Consider the following 24,088-nt stretch of genomic DNA (forward strand, 5'->3'; position numbering starts at 1 on the left):
TATTCCCTCTATAAAAACACATTGGTTCAAACCATTGTCAAAAAATAGACTTGAGTGAGATCTGTTTTGTTTTAGCAGAAGCAGCCACTATATATCGCTCTCACCAAAGCCACCAGACTCCATTTACAGAAACATATCATTGTAAAACACTTCATTCAAAACATTAAAACATGACAGAAACAAAGTATAACTCACCAAAACCTTTTTGGTTGGTCATTTCACTGATCCAGCAATCACATCATTTTACAGGCATTATGACCAGAGAGACTTAAATATGTTGGACTTCAACGGAATTTACCATTAAAAAACAAACAGTAGTCACTAAATAACAGCAGCTCTGGTCGTGTGGCTCCTGTCTGTCACGCAGTGCATTCAGTGCGTCAGGCCAGACCCACAGTTGTGCTGCTTTTTCTTCCACAATCGAATAATAATAAACTGAATATGTTTGTTTTTTAAAATTTAATTGTATATTTGAATTTAGAACATTTGTTGATAGCCCTACTGTTCGACAGTTCAAAAATATAAGCAGAATCGCTCCCAAAGTGCAATTTGGTAGTAAACATCCAGTCACTGACCTTAACATTCTCTGTGTGCAGCTAAAATGAAAACATATCTCACAACTATGGCCTGTATTTAAAGCCACCCACCAAGTTGAAACAATTCAACCTGATGGCCATAACACATCTACAGCATCCTTACATTGTCCAGTACACTTATTTTATTATTACAACAAGTATATGAAATGGAACATGCAGTGGAGAAAGAGCCATCTGGAAACAGCTGCATGAGACCCTCTCTGTCTGGTAAATACCTGCATACCCTCAGCTTGTAATGCTCAAACATTTACGGTATTTAAACACAAGATCAGTTATGTTTCAGACTCAGCAAAGTTCCTGCACTGCGACAGACGAAATTAAACAACACACTGCAGTACGCCCCATAATGAGTAACTGATGTGTCTGTGAGGAATCAGTGGAGTGCCTGTCCAATTAGGGTTTACGTTGTGGTTGTTTTCTTTATGATGACCCCTTGAGGTCAGAGTGCACCAACCGTTTACCACTCGCTGACACTGTAAAAAGAACCAACTCTCTTTTTTCCCCTGTTCATTGCTAAAAGGCTTTGATTTTAAGCCGTTGTCTGTTGTCTTTAGTATGATGAAGAACATCTGCAAACATCTGCACCCTTGTCTGCAGTGTATATGTATTGTATATACACATTCAGTATACATGTTTGCTGAGCATGTCTGTCTTTTCTACTCAAATGTTCCGCAGAGTTTCGTGTGGAGGGTCTCTGTGAGTTGTTACGGAACGACACTGTAAACAGAAGAGAAATAGTACCTCGCTAAAGGACATATTTTGTGTGTGAGCTGTTTTGCATTTAAGAACTTTTAGAGCAAAATAAATCTAGTTTGATGAATGCAAACGCCTCCTTAGTGTGGGATCCTGAAGCGCTGATGTGTCGGCTGGGAGATACTTTTCTGTACTGTGCTGTAGGGATGAACTTTAACGTTATCACTGCTTTCCATCTACATTCTCCACTGTCTTCTTCTTCTCTCCCTCCCTTCCCCTCAGAGGATGTAGTGTTTTGAGACAGCAGAGACCTGCAGACAGATGAAGAAGACGCTGATTTTTTTTAGGAGTGTGAAACAGACAGGTGTTCGCTGATGATTTCTGTTTTATCTCCTCCTCTTCCTCTTTACCCTTTCTTCACCAATTTCTACATGCTCTCCTCCCTCTGTCTCACTTTTGTCATCCTTATTTTTTTTAAATACACTCATTCTCCCTCCCTTTCCTCTCTCTTGGCCACATTCGTCTCCTGATTGTTATGATTGCTGTGCGTTCCTCTGCCATGGCCTGCAGGAAGAGTGAGTTAGTACATGTCAGCGAGCACAGGTATGCACTGTGGACACCGGCTGGCTCATTCACCGACTGCTGGAGCGAGGAGGGAGACGCTTGCATGCACGGGCTGCAAAACAAAGCTCAGCCACAAGGTAACGATGCAACACGCTGCAACACGGTATGTGAAGGAGACTCATCTGAAGTGAGACGCCCGAAAATCTGCTTTTAAAAGCATCTATTTGCATTTCTGAGATGTGAAGTGTTGTGCGGGTACACTTCAGATCTGGGCAATGTGTCTGAGATCAATATCATGAAACTAAGAAGAATATGTTGGCAATATTGAGATGCGGCATGTAGAATAGATGCAAAATCCCATGCAATAATCAAACTCATCTTCAGTGCCATTACTTGTTGAATTTATATGCATAAATTTGATACATACAATACAAATTTAATACAGAATAAATTTGTTAGTGTCAAACAGTGTGAATCCCAATGATTTTCCCAAACATTTAAGCTAAATCCAGTGCACACAATACACACAGTGTGTATTCCCAAGGCATCAAATATCAGCGCTTTGTCACACCCTCTGAATCTCATACAGACACACAAGATGTTCTTGAGCTTCTACATGAGATGCACATAGACTGTATAAAACATGGACATGAGTCTGGGTTTCTGAAGAGCCATTGTGAAGCTCAGTGACGATGGCTCCGGGCAAAGAGGTGGAGCGTGGGCGGGGCTGAGGTGGACAGAATGAAACCTGCTTGCTGAAACTTTGTGGTTAGCTGACAGCTAAAGTGGTCATGGCCACAATTATGCATAACTTAAACCTTAATATAATTGTTTTGTTTTTTATACCAGCCTGTGAACTTGTTTAATTCTGCTGTTAAGTTGGCAATTTTAACGTGGGGGTCTATGGGGATTGACTTGCTCTTGGAACCAGCCTCAACTGGCCATTTGGGGGAACTGCAGTTTTTGGCACTTCCATGTTGTTTCAGCCCCAGAGGTCACCAGTGGGGACACTCCAGACTTTCAGCTAACTCCACTGTAAACCAACCCGCAGCAACATCAGGCACTCAAAGCAAGGTGACATAGTAAGGCGCGAGAGAGTTCACAAATGGAGGAAAGTAGGGGTGCATGGATGGGTCGAGCAAACACATGACTTTCACCCAGGAGACCAGGGCTCATGTCCTGTGAGAAACAATCTTGTTAATACTCAGATTGTACACTCTGTGTTGACACTTTAAAATATTTATTTTTTCAGTTCCTCTCAAACTCTCAGTGACCTGTTTTCCCCCTAACAGAAAGGGGACAATTACCAGTCCACCACTGCTGAGTAAACTAGTGTCCCGAGGTAACCTACAACCCCCACCACCACCACCGCCACCGCCGCCATTCTTTTCATGTTTGATTAGTGAACATAGTTGATACAGCAGCAAGCGGGGAGCTCTGAAAGAGATGAGAGAGTTCAAGCATGCCGCAGCAGCTTCTCTCTGTCACCAACTCCACCGTTTGACGTTTAGTGAAAGCTACATACAGGCACACACACACACACACACACATCCACAGGCATGTCTAGCGATGGATCTGCACAAACAGTGATGCAAATGCATGCATGCACAAGGACTAACATGCAAATTTGCCCTTTTGCACGTGAGGATTTGTGCTTGTTTGAATTTGAATGCGTAAATGCACGCCTCACACATTGAGGTGACACAGTACAGGAACACACATAACACACGTGTGCTGTGTGAATGTATTGTTTTGGTGATCACACAGACACACGCATGCACATTTTTGGCTGGTACACACCCATCGAGGAGCAACTTTTTTTCTCCTCAAGTCTCTCTGTTCCCTCTTCTCGCTGTCTCTTTCTGTCTCAAAGCAAGTGCTGAGATGAGACACTAAATAACTATTAGAGTTAGAGGAAGGGCGAGAGAAGGGGAGGAGAAAGAGAGAAAATGAGAGAGCTCTTCCCCAACAGTAGCAGAGAGAGGGTGGGAGGGAGGGGAAAGGAGCGAGAGGGAAGGGAGAGCAGAGGAGCTTAGAGAGGGGATCTGCATTGTAAGTAGCTCTGAGAGCAGCAAGTGGTGGCTCTTTTTCAACCTGTTTTTGTTTTCCCGAGGAGGCTGAGAACTAGAGGAGGAAGAAGAGGAACCAGGCAGAGGAGCACAGACTTGAAAAGCCTGAGCTGCATTTCAAAAAACAAAAGGAGAAGAAGAAGCAAAAGAAGCGGAGGGAGGAGAAGGCAGGAAAGAAGCCGGGAGGCACACAAGGCAGCAATGGATAGCAGAGTGGCTCAGCCTGACCCTGGGATGGCCTGGATTCACACACTGCTGCTGGCCACCGTCCAGCACACACACTAGGCTGCTAACACCAACGAGGTAGAGTACTGAAAAACAGCAACGATAACTCTTTCACACAGTCGTGAACAAAGCAGAGAAACGCGTTGACGTTCCAGGTTCTTGTGCTGCTGGGAGTGAAAGTTGAGCGGTGTTATCTGCAGGCTCTGCTTTGTGCCGAGCACTTTGGAGGCAGCGGTGCTGTGCAGCTTGTCAGGTGCATTTCTCTGACAGCACATATGCTCTGAAAACAAAGGTAGATATTGTCTCCATATGGGATTCAGGAAGCAGGTATGAGATAGATTATCAGGTGGCAAACACAGGACTCTGGATATTGTTACACCTCTGCTGACAGAACCAGCTGTTTAAACCAGTTCCTTATGCATGTACACAGAAATGGAATACAGGGTTAAAATGTGAGTTTGGCAGTTTCACTGTTTCGCTGTCCTGCAACAAAAAAAAAAAAAAAAACTTGCAGATGGCCAAATATAGTGCATCACAAGTAGATGCATACATCCTGCCAGAGGAGTCATCAGCTTCACTGCTTCACTATTCATTTATTCTCTTGGAAGAGGTGACTGTTTGCATCTATAATGTTCCCAGCAGCTCTCTAAGGCAGTGCAGAGTGACTTGAGCCTTGAACGTGATGGTTACAGTGCAGCAATGAGTTGCTGCAGAGCAGGGCAGGTAAGTGCATGTCTTGAGTATGCTGGATGAGGGGTTGTTAAAAACTGTACATGGCTGAAACTTGGCGCTCTGTTCCTTTTCATGGGACATTTTAGCATAAGACTCAAACAACACGCTCTGCCTGCAGCGCCGGGCGAAGAAAGAGCCTCGGGTTGTTACCTGAGGAGTGTACGTGTGTGTGTGCGTGTGTGTGTGCGTGTGTGTGTGTTTGCACTCCTGAACTTGTGAATGCATGTATTAGTTCATGCATTTGTGTACACATGTGTGTTTCGGAGAAGGAGCTCATAGTGGTTTGGGTTTTCTTTCAGCCTGAGTTGTTTACACTGCCTCATTAATACAAAACAACACTGATTTTTAATGCTTAGGAAGCTGCTCTCCTCTCCTTGTTGTGACCCACATGTGACACAGATTATCAGATTATCTCCAAACCTTTTCTCTTCCAAACATCAGCAGGGACTGGCTGAGGTGACGGCTGCTGTTGCTGTCTGCCATCCTGATGACTAAGTATATTGTCATGTGAATTGACTGTATGGATAGTCTGGAGCTACATATTTTGGCTGGAACATAAATAGATAGCTGTAGGTGTTTTCTGGATTATCTGATTTACTACAGTACGTCTGGCTCGAACGCACCACCTGCACACTGGGCAGACATGCACCAGCGCAAAGCATAAATCAGGACCTTGAACTGTTTTACTGCACTTTATTACAGGCTGGAGATCCCCTGTGTGATGGCAGACTTCTGATCATTTTTCAAAATAGTTGTCACATTGGGAAAAAAAAAGGAGATTTAGGATGACTGCTTTCCTTCAGATTGAATGTCTAGCCTGTGAGCACATTTCTGTACATTTGATTTCCCTCTGCGTGCCTGCTCATATCACACACAGACTTATAACTCAGCTCACCACAGGGCCCTTCCCTCTTCCCACTTCCTCCCTCCCCCCATATGTCTGGAGAGCACCTGCCCCATCACCTGCCACTCAGACAGTGGCTGTCTGAGCATGTGTGTGTGTGTGTGTGTGTTTGTGTGTATGCTGTGGGGAAGCGATCCAGAATGCCACACCTCACCCTCCTTCTATCCCGTACCTCCCTCACCTCCCCCGGCTAACCTTGCATGCAAATGCCTCATGTGCTCCTTATGGTATTTACAGTCACCTTGCACACACTCAGCTGCTAACCCGAACGTGACTTACTCTGCTCTGTTTTTGAAGTGGCCTGTTCTTAAAAGTTGGCAGAACTCATTAGGCATGATTGGTAACCTGCGCTTTGAACATCAGTAACAATCAGTAATTTTGAGGAGGCCCTGTCACTTTCCGAGCCTTTTTGGCTCATGACCTAAATAGCAGAGGCCTTAATTGCCCATAATAGCAGTCCTTGCTCCTGCACGTGTAGAGCTGAGTTTCTTTGTTTGCCTCCTGCTTCGGTTTGGCGGTCAGTTTCAGAGGAATGAGCCTGCCGAGTCATCCAGGGAATGTGGAAAAGTGTCTCTCTGTGTCAGAGGGTCTCATCTGGGAGTTGGGGCCCCTCTGAAGTTGCTGGTGAACTTGTCTTCAAACCTGGACTATAAAACAGACCACCTACTGAGTTTAAAACTTGTGCATTCGCTTAATAATGACATAGTAGTGTGATGGCTTTGACTTGTAAGAAGAAAAGCCGCTTTTCTAAGACAACCGGAGATCTCCTTGAAAGCACAAACCATTTGCTATTTGGGCAGCAGTGAGCCGGCTCTGTCATTTATTAGTTAATCTGCGTGTCAGAGAATACTTGGCCCATACAAGAAGGCTAAAACTCAAGCCCAGAGGCGATGTGTGCCGAGCGCTGCTCCGCCTGTGTTGCTGCACACCTGTCTAGCACTGTAGCCCTCGGGTTATTTTCACATTGGCCAAGACGCAGTGTGTGTTACGCATTTGTGCGCGATAATATGTTTTAGGCTCAGACAGTTTTGCTTCTTTTCTAGGATGTTTGTTTCTTGTGCCGCTTTGCTATGAAAAAAACACACACAAACCAGGTGTTGCTCTCAGGTGCATAGCAGCAACTCTTTTCTTTTTCAGCGTCTCCAAGGGCGTTTAGCTCACTTTCAGTTCACTGCTTTAATCCTGATGACACTGCTGGTATTCAGAGGCTGGTTTTGAAGAGTTTATAGCTTTAGCTCTGGGCTCAAGTGGAAGCGTTTCTGGATGGTCAGCTCGTTAAAAGGTGTGTTCCATTTTTACCCGATCACGTTTCAAAACAACAAGCAGCCCAGTGGATGGCTTGTCCATACCTGTCCACATAATAAAGGCAAGCGGGGGGGTGAGCAGAAACTGCTGGTGCTCAGCTGGGAAAAAGTGGAGCAGAGAGCTTGAAAACAGAGATGAAGAGAGCGCGGGTGAGCAGAGGAGCAGATGAATGCAAGAGATGCATCAGCAATTTGTTGTAAAGTAGGTCAGCCTCTCGAGAGCTCGGTGGCAAAGGATCAGATTGGTATCAAAGTGCTCTGATTGACAGTTTGAGCACAGCAAACCCAGCCTCCTCCTTTTCAATGAATTTAAGCCATGTGAAAACCCTGAAATGAAACTACAGACGATAAACAAATGGCACACCTTCTTTTAGTGTTACTCAGTTAGGAGATATGACAGTGCTGATGTGACTGGTTGACAAACAGCGAAGTAATCGGCAGTAACTTTGAGAACAGATTAAAGGATAAGCCTTGGCATTTTTCCTTGACAAATGACTTAAACATTTAAAGCATAAGGTTGGTGATATTTTCTATTTTTTTTATTGTCTACAAGTCCCACGAAAAGACCCAAACAGACACATTAGTCCATCTCTCAATACTTTCCTAACCTGTATTTGGCCCACAGCCCCAAACCCATTAGTTCCTACTGAGGACATGAATCTTTAAAAACAGGTCAATATATAGTTTCCAGATAACAAAGTCATTCCCTAAAACTTCTGGGCATTGTAGTTTTTAGCAAATATTACTCAAAAAGGCGGAAACAGTGCTTTTTTGGGGAACTATTTTCAGCTGCGGAGTAATACACATTTAATGTTTGAGGTGTATTTACAGCAGGATGGTGTATGTGGGTTTGACAGTTTAACAATGGAGCATTATAGCACAGAGGAATGAGATGTGTCTGAACAGTAGTTTTGGTCTTTGTATGCGATTGACCACAAGAGAAATGTAGAATTGGGGACCTTTGGCACATTATAAACTGGCTCATCACTTTTATCAGTGAGGTGTCTGTTGTTGGAGAAATGATTCTTAACAGCTATATGAAACATGGAATTATCTTAAAAAATCCCTTTTTTTGTTGATGGAGTCGGGTGATGTTTTGAACAGACTGACCAAGTAACCTGCCAAAACATCTGAAATCAGCACTCCTTTTCTTAGAGTCTCCCCTCACATACAGATAACCATCGCCTGTCAGAAGGTACTGATTATGAGATTTTCTGGATTTACTGCGTTGGATCCTTGGCCCTCCATCGACTTGGTAGCTTTTGCGACTTATGACAAAGCGCCATAATTAGACAAGGTTATTTCCATAAGTTTGTCAATAGCTCCTTTGTGTCTTAACTATCCTCGCTGTATGTCTCCTGAGTGTCAGCTTATCTGCCTGCAGTTGTTATGGTGGCAGAGTAAAGCGGGGGGGGGGGAGGTTAAAGGTCCAAAAGTCTTTGCGTTTACGTGTGAGATGGTCGCCATTTTTCCAGGCTTCTAAATGAGAGATTACTGTTTGTCTGCGTCTGTTAGCGGGAATCCCGCTGGGTGAGACGAGGTCAGGAAAGGCCTCTCCACGTCTTGTCGCTTTCAATCAAAGGCAGATCTCGAGCACACACTCGCAGGTGTGCCTTGTGTCAGCCATAGCTTTGTCTGATTGTTCGGCAGGTTGTCAGTATGCATCCTCATAGTGTCTCAGAGGGTTGTGGGTATGTAGCTTGAGGCTGTAGAGGAGGATTAGGAGGACTCACACCATGTGTAAACATTTGGGTAACCCCCCCAACGACCCTCCCATCTGCCTGCTCTGTAGCCTCTGGGGTGCTTACCTGTCTCAGTGGGTGGAGGCTAGAAGAGGAAGAAATACCAAGAAACTCTATGACCTGAATTCACTCAACTATCCTCACAACATTCAGGCATCTGATCTTACAAAAAAAAAAAAAAAAAATGCAGCTTAGCACGACAGCTTGACATCTGCTTTGCTTTCTCTGTTTGGAATTTACGTCTCAGTTTGTTTTGATTGAGAGATTTAGATGAGGCCCATTAAAATAACAACACTGCCTGGCTTTCCATCCAGGTATTTCAGACGTACCTTGTGCAGAATATAAATACAGTTACGTGCAATGCCATCAGCTCGGCTTAACCGATCAACCATCCAAACCAGAAAGGGAAATCAGTTCAACAGTTGATATGCATAAAGTGCAACATTATTATCCAACAACTCTGATAATCAGGGCAGACGAAACCACATCATTTATTGACAAAAACCTGCCTTCCTCAAACACGCATAAGGACTTGCATAATGTCTGAATTTTATCAACAAGTTCCCAGTTGCCCTCAGTTGTTTTTATGTCAACACTTCATAATTTGCATTAAAATAATTGGATGGAAAATTCTGCACACAAGCCTGCAAAAGACACGGTGAAGACTGGAGGTTTGCATTTTGAAGATGTTTTAGTTCCACAGCAGCAACAGCTCACCATAGCTACACATCATTCAGCGAACACAAGGATCTGTTTATATTCTGTGTTGTAGAGTAGCACAGACACTCATCGTTTATAAAAGACACATCCTTTGGGCCATTGCGCTGTTTAAACTTTGTAGTTGCACTTTAATAGTGGAAAGAAAGTGTTGCTGTTTGTTGTTAGAAGGTTAGCAGAGTCTCATCACCATCCAAGCGCTGATAGAAAGTGTAATGGTTTCGCCCAGGAGGAGCCGGTTTTCCTCGAAGTGACGCTGAATGATGTCATGTCTTGTCTCGGCAGACAATGCCGGGCTCTTTAGTCTACTGCCTGGCAATTAGTGGTCTGATGTGACCAAGTTAAACTGCGATCTCGCACACACACATGAGCCGGTCACACCACACTGTGAGGACACCCCAGCCTGTCTGACCAAACACACCGGACTTACGCTCATGGGGACAAGCTGTGTGAGGGGGAAGGGACAGAAGGTTTCCATGAAGTCTGATCAGTGTTGGTTCATCGCCCGCACTTTGACACTGCAACACTAAAAAGATCCACAATTATGATTTTTAGTGACTCCATCTGTGAACATAATGAAGCTCATTACATCCAGTAACTATTATAAGTTTGTTTCACTTAATATATTTAGCCTGACATCGTGTTCATGGCAGCTGGTTTTCAGATGGGGGTTTATTTTGTTTATTTTGTTAAGGTAACTTTTACATAGAAAAATAAACAGATTTCAGAGTTATTTAATTTACAGCAAGTTCAGCTGCATCAATCTCATATACGCTCGCTCAATTTTATGGAAATTTTCTGTTGCTTTTTTACATGGATGCTTTTTGTTTCTTGAGTCTGGCACAGGAAGATGATGTCCCCAGTGCCACCATCTTAATCCTGCTCTGTTGCCTCAGTCTGGAACCAGGTTACTAACACTGTATATCGCCATGCAGACTACTGGAAACTGCTTTGGCAGACCTTCTAGACTTAAAAGCGGATATGTGCTGTATCAAGGGCAGGGTTGGAGCAACATCCCTGTTTGAGCAGCTGAAAAGTAAGTAGGGAGGTTGGCAGCGTCTTGAAACTCAAACAGGTTTGGAATTTGTTTGTTCCATATCACACAAGAGGATGGGAAGTGACTTTTAACAGCGTTTCTGTACTGGCAAAGCTTGACTTAATCTCTTTAGTCTGGAAAACATCCACTGAGAATCACTGTGTTCAGATCAACAAACTTCAAAAAGTTTGTTCCAGAGAGCAGGACCAATAAAAGGCACCCTCACTAGATCTGAACCACGGCTCAGGTATAGTTAGTCTCAATCTGTGACGTTGGCAGCAGTCCACCCTCCTACCAAGCAGGGCCACAACATCACGGGTCCGCTGCAGTGAGGCTGTGGTGAAAATACACACATTCAAGGTTTGGCATGATTAAACCATAAGACTGGTGCTATTCTGTCTTTTTGTTATGCAAAAATCTCTCAATTAGAGCCCAAAGCCCACTGGATCCTACTGAAGACGTGTAAATCTTTAAAAATGGGTCACAAAGTTTCATTTGTAATAAAGAACAAGTGATTTCCTAAAACAGCTGAGCTTTTAGCAAAGTTTTTAGCAAATGTTATTTAAAAATTGCATTTGTTGGGGACTATTTTTACTGCAGATTAATACACATTTGGTGCTGTAGTGAGTATTTACAGCAGCAGGATGGTGCATCTGGAATGGCTTTAATTTAACTACAGTGGCCATGTTGGATGAATTTGTTGTTGGTTTGAGTCTTTTTCATGAACTTTGTCGACTGCTTTATAAACCATTAGCAGAATCTGGAGGCTGAGATATCTGGAGCAGCTGCCATGTTTGAAAATCCAACTTGTGATGTCTCAGAAAAGTTGCTGTTTGAATGATATGTTGACGTCCAACTTGCCGCGATGTCTGACCCAAGCAGAAACCTAGTCAGCCCTGCAGGACCACAACGGCAAAACACAGTCGACGGCCGTTTCCAGGCCAAGAGATCTCAGGACAGCTGGGAATTTGTTGAGTCGTTTATTGACGGGAGACCCACATCCACACATGGAGTATGAGCTGACGACTCTTATAAACCAGGCGCAGATATATGACGATCACTTTCCTCTCTGAAACATTAAGCGTCTTCCATCCTGCCACTTAAAAGCAGTGTTAATATGACAGCCATTGGAAAAGCAAACAGTGTAGAAACATATTTCTTCACTGTCATGAAACACAAACAGTGAATCCATTTGTTTTAGCACCCTCATCTCCCCCCGGCGAGCATCAAACAAACTTTAATTATGCGATTGCACAACATTTGGCTCCGTCATGAAGCTGAATCAGCAATGGATTTATACTCATATTTATGCGATAGACTCCACTGAACGATTATTCTGAGACCTATAAGATGAAAAATATCACGATTAAAAATGCTCGGCGTACGGCTGCTGGCATTAAAGGCATGCCAGAGTGTCATTCATTAGCGGCTGTACGCAGACATGGCGTCTTAGAGCAGCCTAGTGAAATTACAGGGGGAAACACTGGCAGCAAAGTCCATAACAGTCACAAATAACACCCTGCAATGACAAGGGAAATTACACGTCTTGAATTGAAATTTTAAGAGCGTGATATAATTGTATCAGTGCGAAGAATGTGTAATCGGATGCTTTCATGTTTTGATGAATGTGGTGGTGAGGCTTATTGTCAGTTTTTGGGATCTTTGAGGTTTCTTGATCAAATGAGCAGATAACTAATTTTCTGCTAAGAGCATGTTGATTTATGGCGACTTGGCTGTTGGCGGAGGATTATGTGAACATTCATTCATTAGAATAATGAGGAACTCATTCATGTTGAATCTCATGTGGTGGATTGTAAGACTGAGTTAAGTAAAATTTGGTTAATGCTGTAGATGTACAGCAGAATTACACTATAAGCAGCCAGTGATCACATCCAGACACCAATAAGCTTGTGTCATTACGCAGCAGTGGTCTGGATGCGTTTATATGGCTCAGTGGCTGCACTATATGAGTGGATCGGTATAAGCAGTTCCCACACCTTCTCAGGTGTCCTGTGCTCAGGGCAGCCTGGCCCAGGCACACAGATAAAGGCTGCCTTTGTCTGCAGCAGGGAACAGGTAACCATTTGTGCCTGTACTGCTGTGTGTGTGTGTGTGCGTGTGTGTGTGCGTGCATGCATGCATGCGTGCAAGCGTATGTGTGTGAGCGTAAGAGAGAAACAAAGAGAGATAGGATTGACTGGGCTGCAGGTGTGGCTTTTCAGCAGCCTCATATTCACAGCGTACGGCGCATGTGCGCTCAGTAAAAGGGAAGGTAAACTATGATTTCCACTCTCTGATTCTCCAGGCAAACAAACACCATATAAACAAAGTTATACTTTCAGGAAAAGCATTCATTTATGCTTTTATCCTCTTAAGAGACACTGTGAGACAACTATTCTGATCTAAATTACAGGTGTACAGTTAACATGATGCTTCTTGCTATAATGTAAAATATACGTATCTCATAAAGATTTAGTGTGTCAGTATGATAATTAAACTCTAAATTACAAATAAAAATGCACTATAATTTCTTAGAATTATCCATGACAAAGATCCTGCTGTGTGTGTGTGTATGTGTGTGTGTGTGTATGTGTGTGTGTGTGTGTGTATGTGTGTGTGTGTGTGTGTGTGTGTGTGTGTGTGTGTGAATAGATAAAAGACATAATATAGTTAACAATTAACATTCACACAATGTGACCTTCTCTGTGGCCCAAACTGCACAGTATACAGTATACTACATCTGTGTTTGGAGAGTGTGCAGAAGGAAACACGACAAACTGAGGTCCGCTTAAAAATCCCAGTGTGCCGACTAAAATCACATGCTTTGGGGAACTGCTTTGGCAGCAGCCTAAGAAACAAAGAAATTAATGCATACAATACAAGACATTTCAAATCAAAGTCACAGCTTTGTCAAACTCAGAATCAGCTGTCGTCTTGTGATGATTTAGTCTTTTGGGGAAATGGACAATGTTCCAGGGCTTCCAGTGAATGTCTGGATAACAGATTTGTGGGCCAAGACTTCCTCCTCGGAGGAAGCTACTGGCTACAGCCCGATTAGCAACTTGACTTTCAAACTCGACAACAACTCAACATTTTGGCTAATTTCTAGATATTAGAGATATCAGATATGGATAAAGATGTCTGCATATGAATGCAGATAAATTTAAAAAAGCTAATAAGTCAGAAGTCAGATGATAGCCGATGGGACTCAGATTACATTTCAGCCAGTGCGTTCTGCCTCTTTCGCTCTCCACCTGGACAGTTTATACCCTACGAGCAACCAAAGCCCACCCAGACATGACTGGTCAATACAGCTCGGACCACAAACAGACTACAAACACAAACCAGGACGCTTACGTTATCCAAACCTTGTCCCTTGCCGGCAGATTCTGCAGTCACATGCAGACATCTGTTTATGTCAAAACCATTTTCATCATGATAAAACATTGTTAAGACAACATGCATGAGATGTTTATAGTTCTCAGGAAAAATGGAAATGCGAACGTCTACTATTCCATGACAACTGGGCAAACCTGTAATGTGACTAAAGCTCCAGAAGAGCTGCTAAATATACTGTGATTAGAGACTGTTATATCAAGGTCAGGAATAAACTTCCTATCTTCATGAATATTAACTGTTAAACTCCTATCAAGATACTACACTGTATGGCAATGGGACACAATTGCTACTGTGGCTAAGCTGCTAGGTAAATGCTATCTAGTGTACTTTGTTCACTAAGATATAGCCACAGGGCTAAAACATGTGACCTAAAATAACAAATATTTGAGTTTTAGACTGGCTTTTCACCAAACAAACGTCAGATACACAGTTAACAACTGACATTCAGACAAGAAACCAACTCTAACAGTAGTTATTGTGGCTATGCTAGATAGGCTAATAGATAAGCTAAATGCTATAGTAAATAGGTTGGGCTATTGCTTTAGTAAAACACAAAGGTTTCAGATATGATTTGGGAGAACAAATAGTAAATGTTCAGTGTAACTGTACAAAGTGCATCACATGAAGTTTACACTTTTTAAGTGGCAAAAAAAGCCTCTTTTGGTTATAAGGTGCTGCTTTCTTTTACAGTTACTTCAATAAAGATCAGAATGATGTGAGTCTGTCACAATAATAATAATTATATAAAACCAATTTTCCTCTGCATACCTCTGTGCATACGTATGAGACTGTGCTAGTTCCTTTTAACTGGTGTTTAAGTCCGAAGTGGAGGATTACCTGCTCAGGAAGCAGGAAGAGACGGAGCTAGGCAACTGTGTGTTTCAACAGCCTGTCAGGAGAGCTAGCTTCATGACCCGGCGCTGTTCTGACAGACGCTCGCTGTGTATATTCAGTCAGAGAAGCTGCCTGCTGGCTAACGTGGCCTGACAGGAAGCTATACCAACATCCAGAGTGATAGATGAGTATGGATCTCAGGTGAAAGGTGAGAGTGCTGAGGATGTGCTCCCTTCCTCCGTCTTGTCTGTTGTGGTATCCTGTCTGGAGCTGGTGTGTGTGTGTGTGTGTGTGTGTGTGTGTGTGTGTGTGTAGAGATGTTAAGTACAGGGGCTGAATGCTGCATGTGGAGAGGTCTTTAATTAGAGCAGGAAGACACGGCTCAGGAGACACACTACACTAGACTTAAGCGTGTGTGCTTGTGTCTGTCCATGCAGGTACGTGTGTGTCTGTGCATGAAGACCGGGTTTGACTGTGAAACACCCTGCACGTGTCAATAGTTTCAGGGTCCATCCTGCTAATTCCAGGAGTGTTTGCTCTGTGTGTGTGTGTGTGTGGTAAACATCTTAAATGAGGCTGCATGAATCCCAAAAATGTACAGCAGCCATTTAAGAAAGTTATCCTTCCACCAACTCCGTCAGCTAAACATGCACCCACAGTCTGATTAGTTTTTATGAAACTTACACAGCGCAGCTTACTGTTCATTATAAGTGAATATAGTGTGTAACACTCGGCCGAGTCCGTGGAATCCTGTGGCGACACTAAGCCAAGTTGCTGACAGTGAGTTGTGTCCAGTCAACCATATTTGGTTGCGGGATAAGTGGTCTGCAGACTAACATACCAGTTTTCTCCTCAGTTTGCTTCAGGCATTTATGCAGAAATCTGCACTATTTTAGACAGTTCAGTCATCCCAACTCATTTGTCCACAGGAACAGCAGAAAAACTGATCATAAAAAGAAAAGCAAGATTTTAATCTATAATAGTTATGTATGGTATTACTCACAAATAATCCTTATTTCCATTTTGCAGACCAGAAATTGTACCCATATCCTTTACATATGCCCTTCACAGATTGTGGTCCACATTTCCTTCCGTAAACTTTAAATACAAGTGACATTCAAAACAACAAAAAACGGATTAATTTGTTTTCCATGAACATATTGAGGTTAAATGTTAATGTTTGGGTGCATTAAGTTTTTTATGCTTTGTCTGTTTTAGTTTGAATTGTGAATTGTGTTGTACCAATAGTGAAACATGTGAAATGTAAGATCCGACCTTCTCTTTTTTTCTGTTAAGTGTTAGGTATAGAAAAAAAATAAAATAGATAACAGCGGGGGGTTTTTTACAAAACATATCAAATAATTTTTCTCCCTCCCTTCTTTTGCAGCTCCCATGTGTTCGTTCAGCCATGCTCCCTGGGTATGGATTCTCACCTTTCCCTGATTTCCAACCCCACCTTCACGCTTTTCGGTGCCGAGGAGAGAGTCCCAGCATGTGGATCCCTGGCTCAGGAGAGTCCCAGGCTCTGAGCGAGGCCCGGGAGGACAGGCCTCTCCTCCACCCGTGCCACCACAAGCATATCGCTGTATGCCAGCAGGAAACATTGGCTTTTATTGAGTTACAACCACCAGTAACTCCTAAAATAAATGGTCTTGGCTCTCCGAGGCCAACTGTTATTCCAGACACACAATGCACAACACACTCCCTGAGCCTGAATGGTTTTAGAAACACACTAAATGAACTGAATGACATGCAGAACGGATGCCACAGGACAGACAATGAGTATGAAACGACGTTCGGTTTGAACTCGCATACACCTGCGGGTGACGATGAGGTGGAATGCCATTATGGCATCAGGACTTCTTCACAGGAGCAGACTGAAAAACCTCGTACTGTCACAACAGTGTGTCGTCCTCTCCACGCAGCTCTTAGCCTCCCCCTGTCGCTCCCGCTGTCCTCTCTATACGCAAACAGAGACTCCTGGGAATCTCAGTTACCTTGCTCCCCATCCTCACCTGAAGGTCCTGGGTTTCAGAGCCCAGACTCCTGCCAGCCACAGAGGAGGACATCACAGGGTTCACTAAAAGAGAAGTCTATCCGTGAGTGTGCAGCTTTTTTCACTATGGACAGAGTTGACATAACAAATTAGGTTTTAGAAACTCTTAACATGCTTCCTTTTGATCTAATAAAGCTATTTTCTTGTTTCCAGGGCGAAAGATGCAGGTTTACTCTCCAGAAAGCCTGAGCGATGAATCTCTCAGCCCAATCCTGGATGCAGACTACATCTTCCCAGGACCTTTTGCATCTTTCCTGGAGGAGGACCTTAGTGGATTATCTTCCCTGGAGGCCATTTCAAGTCCTTCATCCACAGAGGGTGTTGCAAATCTCCCAAACCTCAGTCCCGATGATATCTTTAGTCTACCTGCAGAACCACTGCAGATAATAGAGGACTCAGTAACAGGGGTAGGGGAAGACGACGGGAGTGTAGAGACGTCAAGTGCCACAGGGGGGAGCTTTTTGCCACGCAGCCGCCAAGGGGACCAAGAGCGGCGGCGCTTCTCAGCTTCAGAACTGATCTCTAGGCTGCAGTTGTCCCAAAGGAAGAACTCCTTCACCTTGAAGCTGGGGAAGTCACTGTCCGCCCGGGTCGCCTCCCGGGACAGGCAGAGCTCCAACAGCCTCAGTCCCAACCCGGACTGTGAGTAGACAACAGAACCAACATCATGCTAATGTGACTGAAAGGTAGTCCAGACACCTGACCCAGTGTACCTCAACACACAATGAAAAGCAGTATAAAAGCCTGTTACAAAGCAAAACCACAGCTGATAGCTACATACAACATGAACAAAGTAGGTGTACAGGCTGGTGACAAAGTAAAAGAAACACCCCAAATCAAGGATTTCAGTGTTAATAGGGACATTACACACAATTTATAGCAAATCTCAATATAGTCCCAATACAAAGATATATAGTCAAAATATAGGTACAGATACCTTAAATATGAATATAGATGGCCAAAATGTATGTATGTATGGACCTCACACCTGCACCGTCTGCTTTTCGTCCTCTTTAGACAAGTCCAACTCTAAGCACCGTAGCTCAGGAGGTTCAACTGATAGTGCCCCCCACAGTCCTGTAGGACCCACACCTACCCTGCTGCCCAGCAGTGACAATGGCATGCCTTTGCATCGGTGGAGCACAAAACTCGGGTAAATAGGGTCTGAAAATGTTCCAACACAAAAACTGCAACGTTTAAAGAACATATTTTGATGTCGGGTCACATTTTCTTCACAGAATGCGAAAGAAGTCCATCGAGGAGGACATGGGCATCCTTCCAACCGTTGCTAGCTCAAATCGCTTATCACGGTTTTTGCCAAGCTGTAAGTCCCCTGATCTGTTGTGTTTACCCAAATAAACCGAGACTTGGTCATATTTTACTGTAACGTCTCTTTCCACTTTCAATATTTCCTGCAGCGATTCTGTACCAGGAATACAGTGACGTCGCCATCAACAGAGAGATCCAGAGGCAGCAAGGGAAGGAGCCTGGCACAGAGGAGGAAGGACTCAGGGATGAGGGGTCAGACGGGACCCCCTCTCCTTCTAATCTGTCTCCCTCCAGCTCCTTTCGCTCATCACGAGGCTCTGCTTTTGCTCTGTGGCAGGACATCCCTGACGTTCGAACCAGCGGGCAGCTCGACAACTTCAGCAACGAGGAAAGGAAACTACAGGAGGTGAATGAGAAGTGTCAGATTTTGCCACAGCTTGTTTTCTGGCTCATGCACCGTAGAAGGCTGGCTCACATACCGTGTCCTCCTCAACTCAGGCAAAGTTTGAGCTGGTGACCTCCGAGGCGTCGTACATTCGCAGCTTGACGATCGCAGTGGACCACTTCATGTTCTCACAGGAGCTCGCAGAGTGTCTGGGAGCGCAGGATAAGCAGTGGCTCTTCTCCAAGCTGCCTGAAGTCAAAGATGTCAGTGAGAGGTGAAGTAATATGCTGCTAATGTGCCTCTGTTGCCTCAAGTCGTTGTTTTACTGTCTCAGTTATCATGTCTCCTTCTCTGAGCGTATCTTCTGCTCACCGGTTGGCTGTAGGTTTCTCCAGGACCTGGAGCACAGGCTGGAGGAGGACATTCTGCGTTTCGACGTGTGCGACATCGTCCTAGAACATTGTCCGGCTCTGCGGAGGGTTTATTTGCCTTATGTAACCAACCAGGCTTACCAGGAGCAGACATACCAGCGTTTGCTGTGAGTAACCACTTTCACTGTATGTATAACGAGTCATCTGTTGGAGCTCTGAACGTTCTGCATATGTTCATGTACAGTAGTACTACACTAGTCCAACAGTTACGTGCTAGATGTCCATAATTTGCTCTAAGGGTGTGCAGGTGTTATTTTACACCTGCATGACTTAACTTGCAGATGGTTGATTGAGAGAAAGTTGATTTTTTTTTCTCTGGATGCAGAGCATGCTGGAATTCACACCCGCTTTCACTAAAAGTCATTAAAGTGTTTCTCTAAACGTACGCGTCTTGTCCTCTCAGGCACGAGAACCCTCGTTTCCCCGGCATCCTGGCTCGTTTGGAGGAGGACCCCGTCTGCCAAAGACTTCCTCTGACCTCTTTTCTAATCCTCCCGTTTCAGAGGATCACAAGGCTCAAAATGCTGGTGGAGGTACACAGTTAAACATTCGCTGCAGATTTCATGTTCGCACTTGAAACCCAATTACATGGAACTGTAAATGGGGTAATATTTGGACCGGCTAAGCAATTTGCCACTGCAGGTTTTTTTCCCCAGCAAGACTATTGTTTACTCTTTGGCATGTCTTCAAAAACGTCCTTTTTTTTCCAGAACATCTTAAAGAGGACGACTCCAGGCTCCCGAGATGAGGACACTGCCACGAAAGCTTTCAATGAGCTAAAAAAGGTGGTGATTATCATCCCTACTGTAATAGCCAGTTGGCTGAGTACCAGTATTATCACTGGTGAGGCACAACAGTAATAACCATGTTGGTATGTGTCTTCTTAGATCATCAAAGAATGTAACTCCAGTGTGCAGTCAATGAAGAGGATGGAGGAACTTATTCACCTCAATAAGAAGATCCACTTTGAGGGAAAGGTGAGGTCTTCAGCGCTGGCACAGGATTCACTTTTTATGTCTTAATGTTGTGCAGTGTCTAATATTTAGCAACATATGTCCTGTCTCTGTAGATCTTTCCTCTGATCTCTCAGTCCCGCTGGCTGGTGAAACACGGTGAGCTCCTGGAAGTGGACACTCAGATGATGAGTATTTCTGGATCGAAGCTCAAGCTTCCCACCAAGCCAGTGTACCTCCACCTGTTCAATGACTGTCTCCTGCTGTCCAGACGGAAGGAGTGAGTGACACCAAGACACCAAGAACTGAAACATTGCACTGATTGATGACTTGTGATATGCAACGAGGAAAATTTAGAATATGTGTTTAATTTAAGTGAAAGGCTACGTTAAGTTCAATCCTATCTGAATACAATGCTCACATGCCATATACTGTTTGCACACTGAGAGAGTACTGGGTCGTTGTAATCATTCCTCCTCTCCAGACCAGCTCCTTAAAAGATCTGGACCTGACACTAGTCCAAAAGTACTGAATCTAGACAGTGTGCAGTATCCTTTCAGCACAAGTCAGCAAGGAAAGACTGTGCAGTGTATCCAGGGAATTTCTGTTAAAAACTGTAACTGTAACTTTGGAAGATACCCACTTAACTTTGCTCACATTAGCTTTGGATGTACTTCAAAAGAGATCTCTTCACAGCCAACACAACTATTCCTTTACTGGAATAGTTTGTCATTTTGGGAAATATAATTATTCAGTTTATTGGTGAGAGTTAGATGAGAAGATTGATATCATTCATGTCTGTGCACTAAATATAGAACTATATTTAGGAGACTCTTAGCTTATCTTAGCATAAAGACAGAAAACACACCGCAGCTTTAAAGATTCAATAGGCAGTGATTAATCTGACATTAGACCTTCACTATCTGCTGATCTTACCAATAAAATGCCATCTTTTTACAGTACATGGAAGTTCATGGTGTTTGTACACGCCAAGATAGGAGAGCTGAAAGTGAAGGATCTCAGTCAGAAGCTGCAGGGCATCTCAGGCTTCATCTTCCACCTGCAGCTGTGTGAAGGCCAGCAGCTCAAACACCAGATCCTGCTCAAATCACACACCGAGTGAGTGACAGCACGCAGTCAACGCAGTGTCAACAATAATTCAAAGTGGAAGCTGTAGCAGACGGCGCTCTAACTGCTATTCTTTGTGTCTACCAAGGAGCGGGAAGCAGAGATGGATCACGGCGATGTTTCCATCTGATCCGCTCGAAGACATCGAGCAGGCCAGTGAGAACGTTGGTCAGTAGAGAGCTTTAAGTGCACTTTGAGAAAGTGTAAACCTTTTAATCCTCTCATTCATCTTTTTGTCTTTTCCTCTCAGATATATCCCAGGTGCAGTGCATCAAAAGCTATCAGGCCCAAGAGCACGATGAGTTAACACTGGAAAAGGCAGACATTCTTCATGCTAAGACCATCACAAGTGATGGTAAGAATCTGAATATAGTCCTCTTTCAGATAAACCGCATTCCAACTTCAGCCTGCACGTAAATTAACATAACTTGTGACCATAAAAAGTTCGCTTTGCGCAGCTCACTGGCTGCCCGAGCTTCAAACAAGCAGTTGATGAAAGCGTGTCGTGGCTTATTTGACGTCTAAGTGGTGTTGTCTTTCACCAGGCTGGGTGGAAGGCATCAGACTGTCTGACGGGGAACGGGGCTGGTTCCCCAAAACCTACGTGGAGGAAATCACAAGTCGCAGCGCGCGCCTCCGCAACCTCCGGGAAAATATCCGCATCAAGTGTGTCACTCAGAAACTGGTGGGGGAAGACTAACCATTTTCACTGCAACTGGTCAAAGGTGCATCTCGTTTGCTAAGTTGTACTTTTAAGCTTCTGGATCGCTGTTTTGATTTTAGGTGGATGTGGGACCTACATATAGTACGCAGGTGCTAAAACAAGCCAACATGTTAGCATGTTCTTCGCATGGATGTTAAACTGTGTTCAGCGTTTTCCCTTAGCATGCTAGCTGTGGATACAGTTTTGAAACGAGAGTGCAAAGCTTAAAATGCTCCGTTACATTTTTAGTTTGAAAGGCTTTTATACAATAAGAGTCCAAAGTTCACATTTTTAACAGTTTCGCCACACGGAAGTTTCTAAACGTTGTGAGAGAAATTACTTTCTACAGTACATGCTTTCTGTGAATGCATTTCATCACCTTTTAAAGTCATTTTCAAGCACCTCTGTGGTAAATGTGGAATACCAGGCATGCACGTTTACCGGCACAGGTCGTAAATGTAAACATGTTCAAAAGTAAATCTGTGCGTTCAGCAGCAGAACAACGATCAAAACTCAAAGTCAGCTGAGCTCTGTGAGCTACAGGAGGATTTATTCATACAATATCACAACATCAGGAGTTCACCGGAGGCAGATCCTGCTGCTGAGCTATATCAGACACATCAGAGGCCTTTTATCTTTAGTCTTTTGTGAGGAGATCATTTCATGAGGAGATGCTCTGCTGTGTAGTCCACCTACTCAACCAAAACCAACACTAGCTACTATAAGAAAAACCTGATGTGTCCATCCAGTATTTGATGATGACACTACAGTGCATCAGTGTGCAACACTTCATCTCCACCTAAGATGTGGATTGTTAAATCATCCTCGTCTCTTTGTTAAATTGGACGACACCCTCCCTGTATGTGCTGTAAATGGTCCGTAGCAACAATGTGGACTGCTGAACTCTGATGGACTCATTTCTAGAAAGATGATTTTCGCAGTTCTACTGTGACATAAATGAAGGACAGACTATCCTCTTCACAAGGCTGCATCACACAAATACATGTTTCTGTCAGAGCCCTCATCTGATTAAAGAATTTGGCTGACTTTATTCTATATTTTTATTATTATCAGCAAGATGCATGAACAGACCAAAACCAAAAATGAACTGATCCTGCTGAGTGTTGTGTGAGTATCCAAGACGTGATAAAGCGTGTTCCTGTACTCCATAGAGCTCAATTGTTCTCCAAAAACTATTAAAAAGACATCAGTGAGCCTCAGTGACATGGCATGTTACCATGTCTATTTTGAGTCATGCAACTAAATGTGTATTAATCCACAGCTGAAAATAGTCCCCAACAAATGCACTATTTACTCCTGTTTGAGAAATGTTTGCTAGAAACTCAAGTGCCCTGTTGCTTTAACGACACACTGAAAGACATCTAAAATACAGTTGTTCTTTGTGTTACAAGAGTTTCTGGAGTTTTGACCTGTTTCGACTTTGTTCAGTTCTCCATGCACCAAGTTGTGCCAGAAATCTTCACTCTTCTTCTGCTGTCTTAAGAAATGACTTAATTTAGCCTTTTCTGAAAAATGAAACTAGAGATTTGTGACTGATGTGTAAAGAGTTATGTCTTCAGCAGGAACAAGCAGGGCTTGGGGGTGAGTGCCACAGACAGACATTGTTTGATTTGGTCTTTTCATTGCATTTGTATAAAAAGTAAAATAAAATAACACCAGCCTTGTCCTTTAAAAAACAGGAAATAAACACGTACCAAATCTACCTTTCACATGCGTTTACATTCACCATCTGTGAGGCAAATGTGCAAGTGTAGCTACACCAGTCATAAAGGATCGAGTAATACCGCCGAACGCTCAGCACTGAAGGACATTTAGGCCGACGTCATCCACATCATGTAAAAATCCCAAAATGACCAAAAGCTCAGTGTAACTGAGCCGAGGCCTGTTGTTAATGAACCACTATAATCAACATTCAAATGTAAACCCCTCTAGTGGCACATGAAATGTTTATAACCCTTTTTTTTTCTATATCTGCATTGTTAGTTGTAATTTAAGTGTTTGCTGTTGCAGCATGTGTATTTATACTCCTCTAGCTGGTCGCTCCCGAAGGAGACTCTGATGTAAATGTGCGTCACTGTAGATGGCTTCATGTATAAAGAGTAGGAAATGGTTCATTTACTTTTATGACTGTAATTTATATGAACAAAGATTTGACAAATATTATTACATTCCATAACTATAAATGTCCAGTTTGATTCATTTCTAATACCACGATAAATATCAATACTGTAATACACTGGATGTTTACTGGATCTGTGCTCACTGCTGTAAATGTTTAACCACTGAAATAAATACAGATACTTCCACTCTATGCTGTGCTGAATAAA

General features: G+C 43.4%; 1 protein-coding gene across 1 annotated transcript; it reads left to right on the plus strand.

Moving 5' to 3' along the window:
- The first annotated feature begins 3,961 nt into the window (after positions 1-3,961).
- On the plus strand, positions 3,962-24,040 carry arhgef19 (Rho guanine nucleotide exchange factor (GEF) 19). Its single transcript, XM_041945904.1, has 16 exons — positions 3,962-4,225; positions 16,203-16,914; positions 17,025-17,513; positions 17,889-18,024; positions 18,110-18,195; positions 18,290-18,546; positions 18,639-18,799; positions 18,911-19,063; positions 19,360-19,489; positions 19,667-19,741; positions 19,844-19,933; positions 20,026-20,189; positions 20,870-21,028; positions 21,126-21,205; positions 21,288-21,392; positions 21,583-24,040. The coding sequence occupies exons 2-16, from the start codon at positions 16,224-16,226 to the stop codon at positions 21,735-21,737; spliced, it is 2,931 nt and encodes a 976-aa protein (XP_041801838.1). The 5' UTR covers positions 3,962-4,225; positions 16,203-16,223; the 3' UTR covers positions 21,738-24,040.
- Positions 24,041-24,088: the final 48 nt, after the last annotated feature.

Source organism: Chelmon rostratus, chromosome 10 (genome assembly GCF_017976325.1).
Source record: "Chelmon rostratus isolate fCheRos1 chromosome 10, fCheRos1.pri, whole genome shotgun sequence".
Lineage (NCBI taxonomy): Eukaryota > Metazoa > Chordata > Actinopteri > Chaetodontiformes > Chaetodontidae > Chelmon > Chelmon rostratus.

What these genes read in the sequence shown, in the direction of transcription:
- arhgef19 (XM_041945904.1), top strand. Translation starts at nt 16,224, where the DNA reads ATGCTCCCTGGGTATGGATTCTCACCTTTCCCTGATTTCCAACCCCAC. An exon ending in CGGTGGAGCACAAAACTCGG is followed by an intron (nt 18,025 to 18,109) that starts GTAAATAGGGTC and finishes TTTTCTTCACAG; the next exon opens with AATGCGAAAGAAGTCCATCG. An exon ending in CTGCTCAAATCACACACCGA is followed by an intron (nt 21,029 to 21,125) that starts GTGAGTGACAGC and finishes GTGTCTACCAAG; the next exon opens with GAGCGGGAAGCAGAGATGGA.